Here is a 20,204-nt window from a genome sequence, read left to right on the forward strand (position 1 = left end):
CACACATGCACTGTGACTTCTAGATGTGACTTTGTTCTGAAGCTAATAATTGCTACAGAATCAACCATGAACCACACTTGTGCAAAGCTACTATGGCATTAAACAGATGCACTCATAATTTTAAATCAAGCATTTTATTTTTTATATTTGAAATGAACATATTTCTGACTTTTATTATTACTTTCAATATAGCTTTTGACATCTCGAGGTTATATCCTGAGAAAAGCTCATATCTCCCAGGGACGGAAAGGCAGCTCTATTCCTAACATTGTGATAAATGGGTTTAAATGTATTCCAACGGGGCGCCCCTCCTGGCCAATCAGGGTGTCTGCAGCAGCTTCGACACCACCCCCCAGCGGCCGCACAGGCGCACTGAGCTCCCAACTGCCATTTTGTGGCAGAGGCTACTCTGCTAAAGCGGGAGAGGGATTAAAACAAACTGCGAAGAAGACAGCATTTCTTGCCAGCCTGCCAAACTTTGTAGCACAGACTCTGTGCTTTCGGCCGAGTTAAACGGGAGGAGAAACACACTAAAAAGAGGTAAAGTATCACTACTTTTCTGATAAGGGGGGAGTTTGCAGGATCTTTAATCGGCCTCTAGGTGTCACGATGGGGCTCTGGGTCCGGGCAGATCGTCGGAGAGTGTTTGTCTCCCTCTATCGTTATTGAAAAACCCGTCAAAATATGTTTAAATAGCTGAAGTTCTACTAAATATACACACAAACCGCCCCATTTCACGCGTATCTGTGAGAATATTGTCGAGGATAAGTTACGAATACTTCGATGATTTGGTTGGAGAGTTTAGGCCAAGGCGTCCATTTTCTCGCTTCTTTGTTTCCCGTCTTTACAGCCTTGACGACATGGAAACTGGCGGGTTTAAGTTATCGCCCATAGCTAATGGTAGCTTGTTTGCATTAATAAACGCAAAGTGTATCACAAACAAACACTCACAATAACATGAGTACAGGGTTGCACATAACATTGACACAATTTACTCAGCTAATGCTGCGTCGGGTTTGGCTTGTTAACTGTTACATAACGTTAAACGAGACCTTTATTTAAAGTAATGAAGGTAGCAAGGTTAGCTCGGATTCAAGGCCCTTCCCCACCCAGCGCACTTAGCACGTCTGAAAGTGTTGAAAACGCCACAGTCCCCCCTAAAATAACCAGAGCAAACATCTGTTTTACAGTCCCATTTCACCTAATTAGTACTTGTTGTATCTAAAGTTAAGTCACTATTATTGAAATGTAAGTTAATTCACTTGGCTTTCCTGTTAGTGGAGTACACACACGGAAGCGGTACATTAAGGCCAGCGCGGAAAAGAGAATGACGAAGCATTCACAGCAAAACGATCCTCAGTGATCACAGCGACCATATACGACCAAATACACGATCTGTGTCGCCCCAACATCAGCTATATTCCATTATCAGGTGTTGCATTTCTAGTTTTTCGGTCATCGCGCCGTGGTCGGAATTGGCAGTTGTTGTTGCACCCGTCGCCCGCTTGTCTCTTATTCTAAGCCCACCTAGAGCCTCATAGCCACAGATATATATTACAGCAGAGAGCTCCCTCTACGACTCGGCTTGGAGAGCTACAAAAATACCGCTGTATAAATGCTGTGCAAGAAGGCGACAGCTGCTCTACTGGGCGCTTGGTATCATTGCCATGTTGTGGTCAAATTTGTTAAACCATAAGTCAAAATATCTAGGAAGGCCTATACTAGAGCCTCTCCAGCTTCCACCCATTTAGCAACATAAAGACAGGTGGACATGGAAACCTACAAACAAACAGATGTTAGGTACTGTCAGTGCTGGCATAACCATGATTCTGTATCTGTTGCACTACTGGACAGCAATGATATGTAGTCTACATTTACCAAGTTGTTTGCATTAACTCCATATGGGTTAAAACGATGCAGCTCTGATGGTTTTATATTATGAGATGATGACTACTTGACAGCATGATCTGAAGTACATGCACTCAGTTTAGCTCAGTAGATACTTTGGTTGTTAATGGAAAAAGCCACATCATCTAAAATACGAAACATGTTGCTGTAAGTGAAGCTGGCAGGGTCAAGGGTTCTGTCATTGTTTGACTAAATTTTCAAATAGTTTTGCTTGATGAGCTACACAGTCTTCAGTCTGATCAGACCATTTCAAGGACCAGGGTGAATGTGTGTTGATGCAGCAAGGACCAAAATCATCAATCTTTGGCCTCAAAAAAGGGTCAGTAAGATCTGGGGCTTGTGAAATGTGCAGAAATCATTTCAAAGACCCGTGGTTATCTATCACCCTTTGTAAAGCTGTGGTTATTGAAAAACTTGAGTTTGTCTTTTAAAAAAAAAATTGTGTACAAATTATATCAGCAGTGAGGTTACACAATGGCGGGGGAAAATGCCTTTGTGAAAATCTGAGTACTGATTCAAAGCAGAAAATTGTGTGTGAAACCTCCCACACTAATTCTACATGTGTAACGTCTGTGCTACACACAGTGTTGGATGCTTACCGCACACTAACATACGCATACTTTGGCCTTGCTTTGCTTTCAGCTACAAAAGCTTTTAGTTTAAGTGTGTGTGTGTGTGTGTGTGTGTGTGTGTGTGTGTGTGTGTGTGTGTTTGTGTGTGTGTGAGAAACCCTTGTGCCACAGACAGTGTGGGAACCTGTAATGCAGTTTCATGCAATATCTGCTTTCAATTTGTAGTCAGATGTTGACAAAAGCAGTTGTTTTTCTGTTTACTCCAACCTCGCCATAGAAATAGAAGTTGTAGAAGTTCACAAATTTGAATTGTTCATGCAGTTTTTTCCTCAAATGGTGACAACCACAGGCTTCAAAATGATTTTTGAACATTATTTCACAAGCTCAGTATCTTAATGACCCGTCATTGAGCTAATAGCTTCATTCCAGGCTTCTAGATGCAAAAGGAGGTGTTGCTCTGTATAAAGCAAGCTACCTGATAAGGAAGGCAATGTGTGCATGTACATTGATTTGAAAGATTGGGAAGAATTTTCTCAACTGCCTGTTTAATTGAAGTGGGATTGTCACCTAGAGCAAACTTAAAACTTACACATTTGAGTGTCTGTGAGTTGAGGAGCTCTGTCCTTCACTTACTATCACATGGCCCAGGTTTTATATTCAAGAGATCTGGGACATTGTCAGCTGCTAAGCTGCAAGAATAAAAAGAGAGAAGTAGAGTTATGTAAGCACTTAATAATAGAGAGAATCTATCTGCCCATCACAGAGTGATGATGTATCCTCCTTCCCCTCTCACAGGTTTACAGAGTCAGGTAGCAGCCTGAAGCCTCAGGTGAGCACAAGTGTCTTGAAGAGAACAGTCAACAGTGTCAGAGATAGCTAGCTGTGTATAGGCTGATGAAGTCACTGTCTGTGTGTGCAGGTGTATAACATGTTCCTCTTCCCTCCTTCAGGTTGGCAGGGACAGTCAGGTAGCAGACAGTTGATTCAGCAGAGCTCAGGGCTTTCAGCAGCAAAACCACCTGTATCACCAGTCTACAGAAATCATGAAATCAGGCACTTTTACCTTGCTGATCCAGGTAACACTAGTAGTGTTAAGTGCTACCAAGTTTACAACACCGGGATTCAATTGCTACAAAGTTCCTGCACTTGTATTCACATTATTAAGGATTTTTAGTACAAGTTATCGCCAGTGTGCAGAATTTTTTTTGTTCTTTCACAACAATGTGATTACAGTGTGAAATATGTCACATGACAGTAGTGAAGAATTGGAAGCCTTGTAAACAACCTAAGAAGTTGAGCATTGAGTGGAACAGAGTTCTGCCAGCCAGTTCATGGGGGTGGATTCAATATTATGTGAACTGAGTTGGCAAAGGGGTTGTATTCAGCATGTAAGTTCAGACTGTCATTCTGGAGAAGCCTGAATCAGGCTCAGCACTGGAGTTGAATGTTTTCCTGTGACTTAAACATGATGACTTGCTGGTAACATATCATTCTTTTCCTGGGAAAACCCAGGATTTCTCACCATAACACAGTGCCACAAATGATTAGTCATAGAATGATGTTCATTAAAATTTTTGATGTTATTCTTACATATGTGTTAGATCATAATACACTGGCTAATGATACAGAACTGTTTGATACTCTGTTTTTCATGATATACTTGTTCCAGTTAAAAGTTTGTGGTTATATAAGCTTGTATTAGCTTGTAAGGTTCTTCTCTCCCGCTGTATTTGAAGGCACCAAGTTACTTGTTGCTGTGAAAAACTCTTCCATGGTGTAGGACTGAACACTACTGAATGGCTTTACATAGCTTGGGACCGACAACTCGCATAACACACTGCTACATAATGTTTCCACAATGCCGTATTTCAGTTCCTACCCAGCATGGACGGAGGGCCAACAGAGGGTGTAGGGGTGGTGGAGGTCCCCGCCAAAGACTTCCCCTCCATCCAGGCCGTCCACAGCCAGGATGCTATGGTGGCTGACCTCCTCCAGCAAGCTGCAGAGGCCGGGGGCGTGGTGGAGGGACAAGCTGGAGTCGTCCTGGAACAAGGTGCTTACTAATCGGGCATGAAACAGTGAACTTGTTAACAGGAGACAGAGTAGAATGGATTTTTATTGCAAGTAGACAGCTTTATGTGGAAAATGTTTTTTATTTCCCATCAATGTTGTGTTTCAGGTCATGGGGAAGGGATGGTAGCAGCTACCCAGGCTCAGCAGCAACTGATGGAAGCTGGGGTGGGGGTCGGTGTAGACAGTGGATCAGGGGTTGAGATGATGGTTATGGACTCACTGGATCCCACGCTGTTGCAGATGAAGACTGAGGTAAGCTCAGTGTTTAAAGCTTTCTTTTGATGACACTGTCTTGCAAGAATCTGTCAATTGTGGTGATGTCATGCTAGTTTTATAAATGAAATCAGCTGGAACTGAGGACACCTAACTTGCCTGCCTGAAATCTCATGTAACAGTCTATTAAATCGAAGTTGATTTGCAGGTGATAGATGCTACGGTGGGAGGGTCGTCAGCGACAGTGGGTGTTGTTGGAGGGGTAGCGGGTGCTGCTCACCAAGCAACTGTAACAACAGTGGACCAGACTCAAATCATCACACTACAGGTAGGTGCTCTTCTAAAGCCATTTCACATCAAATCATCCTCCAGGTCTTAAAGTCTTGACATGTGCTCGTCTCTCTCTCTGTCCTCAGGTGGTAAACATGGAGGAGCAGGCAGCTCTGGGCTTGGGGGAGCTCCAGCTGGTCCAGGTGCCTGTTTCTGCCACCACAGTGGAGGCTCTGCAGCAAGGCACCTTTGTAGACACCACTGCTATGCCAAAAGATGGAGACCCAGTCATCTGCCACACCCTGCCGTTGCCTGAGGGCTTTCAGGTACACAAATCAACATACTCATCAGTCGGGCTTCCACTCAGATGTACAACACTAATGAATGCCTGCACTCAAAAAAGTATATTAATATGGCAATACAAGAGGGGAAGAACATAAAAAGATAATGTTATCTAGTCAATCAGCAGGGGGTAATCCATCTGCAAGACTGATATCAGATGACAACAGAAGCTTCATCCATCCAAGTCTTTCAGCCTGTTACTTTGGGAATAAGCCAATGGAAGAAATGCACTTCATTACATAAAGTGGAAGTTTTACATGTCGACTTCACGTCTGAATAAGTGCCTGAGTCACTTCACTGTTGCACTTTCAACACAGCAGTCTGGATTGAATACTGTCACATGAATTCAAAGGCCACAGTAGCACAAGATCAAACCATGATCAGACAGATGTTTCCTTACCTGTATGAGCGCTGAAACAGATGTGTCACTGAATTAACATCTCTTGGATGATAATTGGGGGAAAAAAAGGCAAAAAAAATGATACTAATAAACCAGGAAACACTGTCAATGAGCCTATTTTGATTAGATTATTGAATATCCAACAAAATGCTTTACATCCAGCATTTTAGCAAATCGTAATTAAATGAGAGTCCAAACTTAACATCTTGTCATTCTGTGCTTGTGCGCTATTTGTCAATCTTAAAAAGGAAGCAGAATTGCCTAATAATAAATAATGAAATTGATGAGAAACAAGGCGCTCATGATGGTTATTTATTACAGCTTCAAAGAGAAAACAAGCTTTAAAATCACATAATTGAAGCTAACACTATTCCTCCTTTGTATCATCATTTTTCCCTTTAATGGTCTTACCATGTCTCAGTAAGCCATTGTGGAGCATAAATAAAACACACTTATGTCTTAAGGACAAAAAGACAATACTGTAACAGAAAGATGAAGCCAGCAGTGTTGCATATTCCATTTCTGAGGTAGAGCTTTATACTTCCTACATCAAGTGATGATCGTTAATGAATGGAAATGTAACATTAGGGATGTCAGTAAAAACAATAATCAGCTACATTCCTTCTAAGGTTTATTCTTTGTAGACCATTATCCTGTGTGTGAGTTTAGTTTGTGAACATCATTTCTGACCAAGCTGCCATGTTTTACCAGTTTGAAAATAAAAGACTGAGACTTTTATGACTACATTTGCTTATTTCTTGCTTCAAATGTTCAGTGTAAGTTTCAGGGTGAGAAATGAGAATACATATTCAAAACTTCACTTGAGAATGTAATTAGTCTGCTCTGCACCGGTCAAAACAAGAATGTAAAATAATCTACAATGCTAATATATTCTCGATCACCTTTTCTCAAAATGAATGATCACGTGCTGGCATCAAACCCTTAATCTGGATCTAATCCCGATCTTAATCATGCTTCACTTTGCCTCCCACGTCTCTATGCTGGTAATTCCATCAGGCGCATCACTTCTGTTTTGCAGTGCAGCACCTATAGTCAGCAGTGACACAGTGACTGAACAGTTCATGCATTTGATCTGTAGGTAGTGAAGGTTGGTGCTAATGGGGAGGTGGAGACGGTGGAGCAGGAGGAGGAGGGAGGAGAAGTCCACCCTGAGGAGGAAGAAGAGGAAGAGGTGGGGGACCAGCTGCTGGAAGAAGGGGAAGACGAGCCCATTCAGCCCCCGAATGATGACCCGACCTGGCCTAAGGACCCCGACTATCAGCCTCCATCTGGAATCATCAAGAAGTCCAAAAAGGTAAGATAGTTGTGTGTTGTTATTGGGGATGTGCAACTCTTCTCTGGAATTAAAGTGGACTTGTCAGACATCTGGACAGGTCATCAGGTGATGATGAGGTCTAACGACTTGCTGTTTGGCCAGGGTAAAAAGAGTCGTCTGCGTTATGCTGAAGGAGATAAGGACATGGACGTCAGTGTGTATGACTTTGAGGAGGAACAGCAGGAGGGTCTTCTGTCTGAGGTCAACGCTGAGAAAGTAGTGGGCAACATGAAACCACCTAAACCCACGAAGATCAAGAAGAAAGGTGAGACACTGCTGTCTGCTGATCTGAGAGAATGATGACATTGATTTAGATTGGATTATCTGACAAGTTGCATCAGGTGGTTCCTAGGTGGCGTTCAGACCAACTTTAGCCCTGCAGAGAAACACAGCTACCTCATTTATTTTCAACTGAATGAGGCCAGTCTGTTGACGTCGTGGGCCGCAAATTTTATGTACCTGGGTGGCCCAGGTACATAAAATTATTCCTTTTCTGTAGCAGTTAACACAACACACGACTGGCTGATAACTAACTGTGCTATACTCAGAGCTTTAAGAGATATACAGGGCTGACAACAGTAACATTCACATGATTAACAGCAGGGCAACGGCTATGTAGTGACCTCCCTCACAGACACACAAACACACTGGATAGGCTCTCAGTGCTAAGCCGCTAGCTCAGCTACAACATAGGTATGACACAGAAACTTTTACAAAGAGCCATGAATGTGCTGCTGGTGACTGTCAAAGCTCCAGTAGACTCTCTGTGTTTCCAGCATGGTTATTATGCTTGTAATTCTTCTTTGTCGACACCTACAACTGCTGTCCATCTGACCACCAGTCTGTTCAGCGCCTCCATAAGGAGACGGAGGGTAGTGTAAGCCAAAGTAGCTAAATCAACTGTGAGCAGTCCTGTGTTTAAAGAAAATGTATCAATACTTGGCACCAGTGTATTGCAGTATGTTGCAGTATCTTTTTTTTTTTTTTTTTTTTGTCCCACCCTTAAAACAGACAGGTGTTAGAAATGTGGTTTTTCAAAGAAGAAAATGAAATGTTCCAACAGGGAATGGCAACTGTGCAAATAGACACATGACACAAGGCGAAGGAGAACAACTCTGGACTAAAGCAGAGTTTTGATCTCTTGAATATATTTTGAAAACGTGAAATGTGTTTTATTATGTAAATAGTGATTTAGTTTTAATAGTTATTTATTTTGACATTTTCATCAAAAAGCAGAGTTAGTCTATTTTGTTAATTAAAATGTGCTGTGAAAATGGAAAATTCATTTTAATATATAAATAGTTATTTCTTAGTAGTTATTTATTTTGACATATACATATTTATTTTGAGTAGTTGTTCATTTGCAATAGAGTTATTCATTAGTCTTTGTTTGAATAATTTATTACTGAACTCGCCTATCACACACTGTGCTGCCTTCTGCCAGTAGTGAAAGTAAATTCTCAACCTGTGGGACATACTGTGCTCTCTGGCAAAAAAGTTGAACCTGATTCAACTTTTGCCAAACTGCAACGCAGCATCATCCAGCAACATGCTGCGTTGGTGACTTTCCAGAGTTACTATAAACTGCTCTGGTTGACTGGTAAGCCTTCTAACTCTGCATCTGTTAGTCAAATTGGACTTCCTGGATCGTATTTTATTGTCTCACTGGTACCTGAAACAACTTGGACACCCACCAACACAGCCCTTTACACTGATTTAACGCAATTTCACTGATCGCTTTAAAGGCTAGAACATCGTCAACCTGCGAGAACAGAGAATAGTACCGCATCCTGCTACATGATGTTATTAAAACTGTCTTTCTAACAGAGATAGTGTTATTTGGTGCCTTCTGGCTTCCCCTTCCCTTCCCTCATACACACATACAGAAAGAGAGACAGTGCCAGATGGAAGTTTGGGTTGCATTTTCTCTCTCCTTGTCCCTGCCTGCCAACCGGTCCTCAGACGTGCAGGCTTCCAGCTTCGCCATAGCTAATGTTTCTCCAAAGGCCTCTCTTTCCGCCTCCTAACATTAGCTGATTTGCATGTCCACATTCATGATAATATCAAACATTTGAAATTAAATTTGTTTTTGTTTTTACATGTGTGATGAGTTTTCAGGTGTTTTAGTACGTGAGACAGCTTTGGGATTATGATACGAACACTGTTAAATATGAGGTGTGTGTGTGTGTGTGTGTGTGTGTGTGTGTGTGTGTGTGTGTGTGTGTGTGTGTGTGTGTGTGTGTGTGTGTGTGTGTGTGTGTGTGTGTGTGTGTGTGTGTGTGTGTGTGTGTGTGTGTGTGTGTGTGTGTGTGTGTGTTCCACTGATGTATGTCAGGAGTGAAGAAGACATTTCAGTGCGAGCTGTGCAGCTACACGTGCCCTCGACGCTCCAACCTGGACAGACACATGAAGAGCCACACCGACGAGAGACCTCACAAATGTCACCTGTGCGGACGAGCCTTCAGGACGGTCACCCTGCTAAGAAACCATCTCAACACACACACTGGTATGCCCAACTTTACATTCTTTTCTATTTAGATTTTCAATGACCTGGGATTTTTTTCAGCAGCACTTAAAAGATGTGTCTTGTTTTGTGTTTTTGTAGGAACTCGGCCACACAAGTGCACAGACTGCGATATGGCCTTCGTGACTAGCGGAGAGCTAGTTCGTCATCGTCGCTACAAACACACACACGAGAAACCCTTCAAATGCTCCATGTGTGACTATGCCAGTGTGGAGGTAAGACAAACTCCAGTCTGCTTTATATTCTTACAGCTTTACGCAATTCACAGTTGAGTTTTTTTTTTAATCATCTCCATGCTAATCCTTATTAAAGAAACATATGAACAAAAAATCTGAATCCAAACTCTTCAAACATATCAGGAAAACTGTTGAAGACAGTTACTACCTGCGAGGCCATCATAATGGCAGATCTTCTTCTTCTTCTTGTGCTCTGATATGCGACTGTGTTTGTGTGTCGATGTCATGTAGGTGAGCAAACTAAAGCGTCACATTCGTTCCCACACCGGTGAGCGTCCATTCCAGTGCAGTCTTTGCAGCTACGCCAGCAGAGACACATACAAGTTGAAGAGACACATGAGGACACACTCAGGTAAAACTTAACATCTGCTTCTCTACATGTATAAAGCAGTGAAGGCACACAGGGTGGCTTATGTCACTTTTGAGAGATATGGGACCAGTGTTGTCTTTTATTGTTCTGATAGATCACAGACATGACTGAGTAAATTAAACAATATTATACCTGTGTGCATGTTCAATCCTGATCTCAGGAGAGAAACCTTACGAGTGCTACATCTGCCACGCCCGCTTCACCCAGAGTGGAACCATGAAGATGCACATTCTGCAGAAACACACTGAGAATGTGGCCAAATTCCACTGTCCACACTGTGACACTGTCATCGCACGCAAGAGTGACTTAGGTAACACACAAACACACACACACACACACACTGTAAACTTACCACACAGACAAGATAGTTCCACATTGTTTCATTTCTCTTGAGTTTTCTCCTGTCATCCTCGTGCATCTCCAGGCGTCCATCTTCGTAAGCAGCACTCGTTCATCGAGACCGGAAAGAAGTGCCGTTATTGCGATGCTGTGTTCCACGAGCGCTACGCTCTGATCCAGCACCAGAAGTCCCATAAGAACGAGAAGAGGTTCAAATGCGACATGTGTGACTACTGCTGCCGCCAGGTCTGTGTGGACACAAATATTTTTAATATTTATAATATGTAGGGCTGGCAAAATTACAAAACCATACTGGTAACAAATGAGTACTTTGATGCATGTTAGGAAATTTTGCTTGATGAGTTAAATACTCTAGATGAAAAGTTAAGAGGATCACCAAAGTAGGATTCGTCCTCTGGTGATCATAAGTGCAAAATTTCATGGCAATCCATCCAATAGTTGTTGAGATATTTCAGTCTGGACCAAAGTGGTGAACTGACTGACATTGCATCCTTTGAACAATGCCAGTAACATGCCTAAAACTCTGAATGGATATCTAGTATAGTCTGTGTAACTGTGGTGTGTATATAACTGTGTGTTTCTTACTGCTGGGTCCAGGAGCGCCACATGGTGATGCATCGTAGAACCCACACTGGAGAGAAACCTTACGCCTGCAGCCAGTGTGAGAAGACCTTCAGACAAAAGCAGCTGCTGGACATGCACTTCAAACGCTACCATGACCCCAACTTCGTCCCCACCGCCTTCGTCTGCCCCAAGTGTAGCAAGACCTTCACTCGCAGAGTAAGGACACTTGTCTTTCTAGCTATCACAAAACCTGAAATGAACTCCTGTGCGCTTTAATAGGGAGGTTTATAAAAGTCTACAGATGAAGTAACGCTATGTTCTTGCAGAACACCATGGCTCGCCACGCTGAGAACTGCTCTGGTGAAGTGGAGGACGCCGAAAACGGAGCTCCACCCCCGAAGAAAGGAAAGAGAGGAAGAAAGAAGAAGATGAGGAGCAGGAGAGATGACGACGACAGCGGTGAGAATATGACTTTGTCTTGTATGCAAGTATGAGCATGATACTCATGTCAGTTCTCATCAGTTCATCTAATGCATCTCTCTGTCGTTCAGAGGACGATCACGCTGAACCGGATGAGGAGGACGAGGGTGAAGGTGAGGAGGAAGCATCACTGCTACAGGAAGAGGATGAGCCAGAAAGCATGGAACTGGACCAGGCCCCCGCTGCCATCCCAGTACCGGCCCCCGACGAGCCACCAGTCAAGAGGAAACGAGGCCGACCTCCAAAGAACGCCCCCAAACCTCCAACACCCAGCAAGTCAGTCAGGGTGGCGGCCAAGACAGCTGCTTCTGGTGAGGACACTGACATCTAACTGATCTAATGTCTCATCAAAAACAGGATGTTTTTAGTCTTTGGGGTGGGGTACTTAAATGTAATATTTACAAACTGTCAAAGCACACACACCCCAGCTTAAAAAATTCCCTCGAAAGGTCTTAGAAGGTGCTAAAGTCTTCAATTTAATTTAGAAATGTCTTTGATATGTTTTCTTGCCTGCCATAGACAGTAGTTATAAAATGCTTTTGTATGTGGTTGTGGGCTGTCGTTCTGCATCTATAAACTCCAAGTAAGACTGGTGCAACAGTGGATTGGAATCCTGTCACACACACACACACACACACACACACACACACACACACACACAGTCACTACTGCTAGCTACAGTAGCTAGTAAGATCATCCACTCACAAAACAACAAAAGTGAAGATTTTAACAAAAACTAATTCATTATAAATTAATTTATATGAATTATTTTTTTAATTTGTTAATCCATCCTTTAATTTTCTGCCCCTTATCTGGGTCCACTTCACATTAATCGATAAATTATTTTTAAGAAATATGTGATAACACATGATGACGAAAAGAATGCTAATGCATATTTCTGGCTGTGCGCGTACACACAGTTTTTACAGAGTTTTATGCATCTGGCCCTCATTCTTTCTATGTAGTCCTACACACCTGCAGCGTCTTAACGCATATTAACTCTCCAGAGGAGCAGCGGTTTTATCACATCGACCTCACAGATGGGCACATTTCAGTTACTGTACCCTGACTGCTTCTGCTGTCTGTATCATGCGTCTGATGTGCACTAGAAGAGGCATTAAATGACGCAACATGAACCGCAACCCTTAAAAATAGCAGAGAGGAGGGAAGTGGTTGGGGAAGAAAGAGGGTCAAGAAAAAGGTAAACATAGACGAGAGGATGCAACAAGCACTTGTAATCTTTATACAGCCCTCCATAGTTTCCATAGCCCCATCTGATGTCTTCAAATTACTATAAAATATGTCGTTTACAGTGATATAAAACAGAAGGCAAATTTGACTTGGTTGTTATTCCCATGACCCCTGAATGCAACATTGCAGCATGTCTTTATTGTTGTGTGTTGTAGCTGCTGCCATCATTCAGGTGGAGGATGAGAGCACCGGAGCAGTGGAGAACATCATAGTGAAGAAAGAGGAGGGCGACGCCTCAGCAGCGACACCTCTAGAGCAGGGAGTGGCGTTGACGGTGGAGGGGGTGGGGCTGGACGGGGAAGGGGTGGAGACTGTCGAGTTGGCGGTGAATGAGGAAACCGCGGCCGCTGCCGCCAACGGAGATCTGACGCCAGAGATGATCCTTAGCATGATGGACCGGTGAACACAACACGCAGCCACAAACATGTAGCCGGACTAAGACTAAAAAATTGGCAGATACACCATTAACATTTTCACATCCTTTGCCTTCACCTCATGTTCCATCTGTATGTGCTTTTTAACTGCAGCCATTTTGCCTCATTTGAAGTGAGCTGCAGAAACAACCCTGCACAAAGAAGGGAAAGCCGCATGTAAATACAAAAACACAGACACCGGCACACTGACGTTTGTGGGTCTCACACATACACAAAGGACCAGATCCCACTGCACACACACCGCTGTCATTTTCTCCACATCATACACCACACATAGTCCAAGCTAACGCCAGACTGCTCTCTGCTCTTAATGCTCTTTCTTCAGTTTGAATGTCTTCTGAATGAATCATTGTGTATTTTGCTACTTGTTTCTCCCCAAAGCCACATCCTGTGTCAACCTCTACCCACATACCCGAGAGTTAATGTTCAGCCGGAAACACACTCCTCTGTGCATTGCTCTGCCACAAGGAGACATGCTTTTATCGACCTTCATTATTCACTTTGATTTCCTGCTCTTATGCTTGCTGTTCTTGCAACAGTGCCCATCGTCAAATTCCAAGCCTTTCTATGTGTATATATAGATATAAATGTAGTTTTTCCTAATAAAGACGTAGTATATGGTACTTTAGTTTGCCTCCGAGATACCACGTGCATTTTTTTTTTTTTTTTTCCAGAAAGTATGATTTCCCTCCTTGGCCTGTGTAATCACAGAGGTCCATGTTGCGGTGTTATCAGTTGAAGGAAGTTAACAGAGGAGGATTCTTTCTGATGACAAAGATTGTAGCAAATGGGCACAGGCAGACACATTTTCTCTCTTATCTGTCACTGACATTTGTCTTTCATAGTTAATGCTCCTCTGCTGTTTCCACACAGTTTTGCCATCACATAAACTTGAGAAAATGCAGATCATCCTGATGTAGTCGGTCAAATATTGTACTATAATTGTGATTTGAACATTCCAAATATTTCAATTAATTATGGAATTATGTTTTATGCATTTGAATCATCTCACTCAAAGTAATCAGCAGTGACAAAATCAAACATTGTTTTTTCAAGATAATACCAGCCTCGCTTTAGTTTTCCTTTTTAAACATGTCTTCACCTGCCAGATCATATTGTGCTTGGAAAAGTTATCAAAGATTAGGTTGTGAATCAGTGTGTCACTCAAACAGCACCCACCCACCCACCATAGTGATCCTCAATTTTTGGCAGGTGGTTTGCATGTAAATACACATTTTAAACCCTTTTTGCTTTTTGATTTCTTTTGAGCCTTTTTAATGTTTTTTAAATAGCTGATTTGAAGATGTGTTGGTTGAAAGGGGCCTAGATTTATATGCTACACATGTTAGTGTCATATCTGGTACTCCATGTCCTGAGCCTGTAAAGGTGACTTTCAAAATCCCCCCCCCCCCACCCCACCTCCATTATGCTTTCCTTCCACAGATGAGTGTTTTGTGTTGGAGCCCCTTTTAACCAACCACACTGAATCTGAACCACTATTATTTTGCTCTCTATTTTCTGTTGCTCATAGCCATTTTGTTTCCTCTTTGAAACTATGTTATAGTTTTCATTTCTGGCCATTTTTGCAGTTGCTCTCCTGGTCGAGCTTGGTTCAGTTCAATAGTATGACAGAAGCTTCATCATATTCTGTTGTCCTTTAACATTTGGCCCAAAGCTGTGATGCTAGTTTTACCTGTAAAGGAACAAGAGGTTTTTGAGTATCTGTTCTGTAGGATAAAGCAGTTTGACACCCATCTAAAAATGTGTATTGAATGAAGTTCAGCTAGTAAATTGTATGTAATAACAAAAAAACAGCATTCTTGTTCTTGTTTGGTTTTTTTTGACATGTGTTAATACTGTTTTGGAAGGATGGCAGTTTTTGAGTCTTTGCTTGCCATACCATGTGAATTAATGAGGTAATTAAGAGGGGTCCTCACACTACTATTAGCCCAGGTTTCATGACAGTTTGACCACAGGTTATAGTGGTTGTTAATATGGCCTTCCTTCCTTTTTATTACAACAAGATGTTATTTTGTTATATGAAACCATTTTCTCTGTAACTTAACATTGGTTAAGTTACAGAACATGCTCTGTATTGTGACAAGACTAGGTCAAACCCTAGTATATGGCTGGACCTTGTATGAAACACTAGAGGGCTCTTAATTTGAAACGACAGATACAGGAAGTGGCGACACTCGGTCGACTGAAGTTACACCATTGGCTGAACAATGGTTTAATTTCACTCGGTCAGACGTTTGCATTTATCAGGCTTGGCCCACTGTGGTCCAGTCAAACACCAGGCTGTAAAGAAGAACCATTGTGAACACAGAAATGGTAACTGAAAGATATTAGTGCCAATGTGCTAAAGAAGGAAATCATCATTCATATGTCAGACTGACACTTCTGTAAGAATCACCCAGAAATATCAATTCTGTCACTGCACTGCTGTTCTGAGAGTTAATTCTGTAAAACAAGAAAACAAAATGTTCTGTTATCAATGTATCATGTTAATGTTCTGCAGAAAGCTGAATAGAAGATGGATGTTTGACTGTTCTCGTAGCAACAGCGTTGTTTTTTGTGTGCACATTGTTGTCTTTATTTTTGCAGAAGAAATGAAAGAAAACACTTTTAACATAAGCCGCATTTCAACCTCAAGAACTTTCCCCAGGGACTAGGAACCTTTGGAGGAACTCAGTTCCTCTACGACTCTACCTGCATTTCCACTGGAGGAACCAGGGTCTAAATGAAGGGGAGATTTTCCAGAGAGATTTTTTTTTACCCCCAAAAAAGTCCCTGCTTGGGGGGTAGTTCTTACCTAAAGTATAGGAACTTTGGGAGCGAGGTTTGCAGGGATGACCATCACTGATTGGTCAAACACATACAGCATGGCTGCTTCAACTTGTGTGCCACTTCATTCATAAAACAAGGAAGTACCCTTGTATCGATTTAGGACAAGGGAAGGACATTTCTCTTTGTTAACGTTAAAGTAAAAGGCTTTGTCAGCTTCCCGACTCATTTTAAACAGAGAGAGAGAGAGACAGCACAGCAGTGGTTGAGTGAGGAGAGGGAGCAGTGGTGGAGAAAACAAAGCAGTGAACGAGAGAAATAAAACTTTTATCTGATTGTTTCATGGCAGTTACGTTATAAAGCAGAAATAAATCACCCATCAAACACTCAACAGACGATTTACTGTGGAGACATTCAGTTTTCTACTCTGCATTCATTACTTACATCCAGCTCATGCAGCAGTAAATACAAAGAACAACAGGATAAATCGGTGTTGTTTTTTTCCTCATGTTAACACTGTGACTGTAAGCGTTGCCATCATTTTTTTTTAAATTCCTCATGAGTCTAATTTGCATGATCTACCTGGTTCCTCAGATGCAGTGGAAACGCAAACTGGATGCACAACAGGGACTTTAAAGTTCCAAGTTTAGTCCCTGAGATTAGTTCCTCTGGGTCCAAAGTACCTGGAACTTTTGGTGGAAACGGGGCTTTAGTTTTAAAGGCATCCCTACTGTGAAGACCAACAGAACAGAAGAAACCTTTGTCATGTCCTTTTTGAAGATGAGACACTGTACAGCTGATGAATAATAAAATCATCCTTATGGGCCCATAACCGCTGTCTGCTGCTTTCTTTCAGTTTGTAGTATTGTTATGCAGGGTGGGGTTAGGTGTTGAGGAGGAGGTTTAAACAAGCATGACATGCATCCTGTCCCACCAGACGTGCATATTTAAAGTATGTTTGAAGCAATTTAAATGTGAGAGTTTGAGGACGAAATTCTTGTTCCGTGTAAAAAAAACTTTACCTATAGTTTAAGACATTACTGTTTTTCCACCCCAAAAAACTATGATGTATGTTGTTGAGATGGGTAATAGAGACAAACAGTAAAAATCACTCTATTCATTTACTACTCCCTCTATCATAGACACTCAGTAGTGAGCAGAAAATTTGGGACACTCACTGATTATCATCATTTTGTGTCATCACTGTGAGCTGTAGAGTGACACAACAATACTTTTCACATCTATAAAATGTACTGCATTGTGAGATTGTTATCAGAAAGTGTAACTTTTTTTTGTTTGACTGTGGAACCGTAAGGGCAAGATATAGCGAATATGAAGTGATTTCAGATACAGATTAATAGCTCAATAGATTGATTAGTCTACAGCCATACTAGCTGACACTCAGGCACAGCAGCCCTTTGAGTTAGCATGTTAGCATTCTAACCTTTGCTTATTATCACTTAACCCAAAGTACAGCTGAGGCTGATGGGAATGTCATTAGTTCTGCAAGTATTGGACAAAGTGAAATTGACCTGATGATAGTGTTAGAGGAAAAGTTATGCAATCACTAAATTTATTAGAATTCATCCTGAGGAGAACATGAATATGTGTATCAAATTTCTTGTCCATGCATTCAGTAATTGTTGAGATATTTCACTCTAAATCATAAATCAAAAGTCAGAAAAACCAAAGTCAGCAGGATTCATCCTTAGGGGAACATGGATGTGTGTACTACAGTATATTTCATGTCATAGTCATTGAGATATTTCAGTCTGGACCAAAGTGTTGGACCGACTGACGAACTTTGCTATACTTAGTCATGCTGCTAGCATAACTGAAAACCATGATAGGCTTGTACAATATCAGGCATTGAGTGAATTATGGATTAAACCAGCCAACAGTATATAAAGCATGGATGTATTATAAGAGCTCATATAATACATCCATGATACAAAGTAGTTAAAATTAGCTTCACCTCCACCAGCTACAGCATTAAAATGCCTCCTACCCATCAATGCATCTGTGATAATAATCCAAAACACTCTGCATGGTGAATATTCTTCAGTGGTGGAAAGTAACTAAGTACATTTACTCAAGTACTGTACTTAAGTACAATTTTGAGGTACTTGTACTTTACTTGAGTATTTCCATGTGATGCTACTTTATACTTCCACTCCACTACTTTTCAAAGGGAAATATTGTACTTTCTACTCCACTACATTTATTTGACAGCTTTAGTTACTTTTCAGATGAAGATTTGACACAATGGATAATATAACAAGCTTTTAAAACACAACACATTGTTAAAGATGAAACCAGTGGTTTCCAACCTTTTTGGCTTTTGACGTCTTACAAAAAGCAGTGTGTAGTCGGGGTCACATTTCACATGTCTATGAGTTGTTAACAGCTCCACCAAATAGTGATTTTTCCCTCTAAACTTCTCACATGCTTTCATTTCAATAAAATTATGTTATATATAATAATATATCAGCCAGAGGGACCCAACCATTACTTTTACTTTAATACTTTAAAGAACCAGTGTGTAGGATTTAGTGGCATCTAGTGGTGAGGATGCAGATAGCAACCAACTGAATACCCCTCCCCTCACCCTCCCCTCCCAAGCGTGATGGGGAACTTACAGTGGCCACGAAAAACATGAAAGTCCCTCTCTAGAGTCAGTGTTTGGTTTGTCCATTCTGGGCTACTGTACAAACATGGCGGTGCAATAGGGCAGGCTCTGTGAAAGAGGACCTGCTCCTTATGTGGATATAAAGGGCTCATTCTAAGGCAACAACTTATTTTCATGGGATTATATACTAATTAAAACATACTTATGAATATTATATTTCTGCCAAGTCTGTTCTGCTAGATGCCACTACATTCTACACACTGTACCTCTAAATAGGATTTTTCATGCAGGACTTTTACCTGTAATGGAGTATTTTTACATTGATGCATTGATACTTTTTTGTAAGTAAAGGATCTGAATACTTCCTCCACCACTGATATAAATACTTCAGTATATTTTGATGCTAATTTAACTTTTATTTAATTCTGAATGCATTCTTAATTGTAAAGGAGAATATTAACAATGTATTGATACTTTTACTTAAGTACTTCCACCACAGGTGCCAAAATGCTTTAATTTTTTTTTCTCATGCACATCTGGGTGCCCCCTAGTGGCTAGAGATCAGTCTTGCACTGGCTGTGCATGTACCACAGAATTGCTGTCTCTGCAAATTAAATAGCACCTGTTTGACTTTCTGAAATGACCGTCTTCAACCACTGAGATGTGTTTGCCATCTGTTTCAATGTTTCAATGTAATCCCATGAAGCATTCAATATTTTAAAAATATCTTTAAATGTCATATACAACACTTTGAAGTTGTGAAACTGCAGATTTCCTGACTGTGGTGTATTTCTCAGTGTGGGAGGTTAGATGAGATGAGGTTCCTGCCTGCTCAGTCTTCTCTACGTTCACTGTAATAGTGACTCACAGGATGGAACAGGATGTGAGTGTGTCACCTTCACTCTGCTTTTTCTGACATCTGCTGCTACACACCAGTACCTGCCTTCTCTGGTGTCTGTCCTGTCCTGTCTGACGTGGATGATTACTGATTTTACTGATTGTTTATTCACATGGGCTTTATCTTTTTAAGTCTGGACATATGAGCTGTGAACTGAATATTAAGATCTACATTTCCCTCCATATATTTTTTTAACTTTTTGTGTTAATAATGGAGTGTGAAACACTCAGCCTGACCAGTTTTCAGTCAGAATAGTTCACTGATGATCACAGCTTGACTTCTTTTAGGACTGTGCATCTTTCCAACAGTACCAACGTTTTATTGAAGTTGACAGTATGGACTCCGTCTCTCAGAACCTGCAAGGTAAGACCAAATTCAACAGCTCTTTTATCTTAAGAATTTAGTTTGCTATTTCAATAAAAAAAAGGTGTCACTCATGTCTATCTCCAAGCACAGGAAAGCAGGTTGGTTCTGACATATCTAGACTATGGATATGGTCCACTGTAGCAAAAAAATATCTGCAGAAGCTTCAGATAGTTAAGAATAGAGCAGCACTG

At 41.4% G+C, this 20,204-nt stretch overlaps 2 protein-coding genes across 6 annotated transcripts in view; both read left to right on the top strand.

The window, feature by feature from the left end:
* Window positions 1-362: 362 nt before the first annotated feature.
* On the top strand, window positions 363-15,892 carry ctcf (CCCTC-binding factor (zinc finger protein)). Of its 3 annotated transcripts, XM_042411451.1 has the most exons (18): window positions 363-540; window positions 3,276-3,309; window positions 3,431-3,556; window positions 4,353-4,533; window positions 4,660-4,805; window positions 4,975-5,094; window positions 5,183-5,362; window positions 6,878-7,093; window positions 7,217-7,379; window positions 9,450-9,620; window positions 9,720-9,853; window positions 10,106-10,226; window positions 10,405-10,554; window positions 10,669-10,829; window positions 11,202-11,384; window positions 11,495-11,627; window positions 11,720-11,959; window positions 13,055-15,892. In XM_042411451.1, the coding sequence occupies exons 3-18, from the start codon at window positions 3,524-3,526 to the stop codon at window positions 13,300-13,302; spliced, it is 2,580 nt and encodes an 859-aa protein (XP_042267385.1). In that variant the 5' UTR covers window positions 363-540; window positions 3,276-3,309; window positions 3,431-3,523; the 3' UTR covers window positions 13,303-15,892. The 3 variants fall into 3 exon arrangements, with proteins under 3 accessions (XP_042267385.1, XP_042267386.1, XP_042267387.1); XM_042411452.1 differs by lacking the exon at window positions 3,276-3,309; XM_042411453.1 differs by lacking the exons at window positions 3,276-3,309; window positions 3,431-3,556.
* A 3,806-nt stretch (window positions 15,893-19,698) lies between these two features.
* carmil2 (capping protein regulator and myosin 1 linker 2) overlaps window positions 19,699-20,204 on the top strand; it is a 58,998-nt gene continuing 58,492 nt past the window's right edge. For all 3 annotated transcript variants that reach the window (XM_042412114.1, XM_042412115.1, XM_042412116.1), the window contains exon 1: window positions 19,699-20,010. In XM_042412114.1, coding sequence (XP_042268048.1) covers window positions 19,983-20,010 — 28 coding nt within the window. In that variant the 5' untranslated portion in view covers window positions 19,699-19,982. The remainder of the gene's footprint in view (window positions 20,011-20,204) is intronic.

This window comes from Thunnus maccoyii, chromosome 5 (genome assembly GCF_910596095.1).
Source record: "Thunnus maccoyii chromosome 5, fThuMac1.1, whole genome shotgun sequence".
In the NCBI taxonomy this organism is placed as follows: domain Eukaryota; kingdom Metazoa; phylum Chordata; class Actinopteri; order Scombriformes; family Scombridae; genus Thunnus; species Thunnus maccoyii.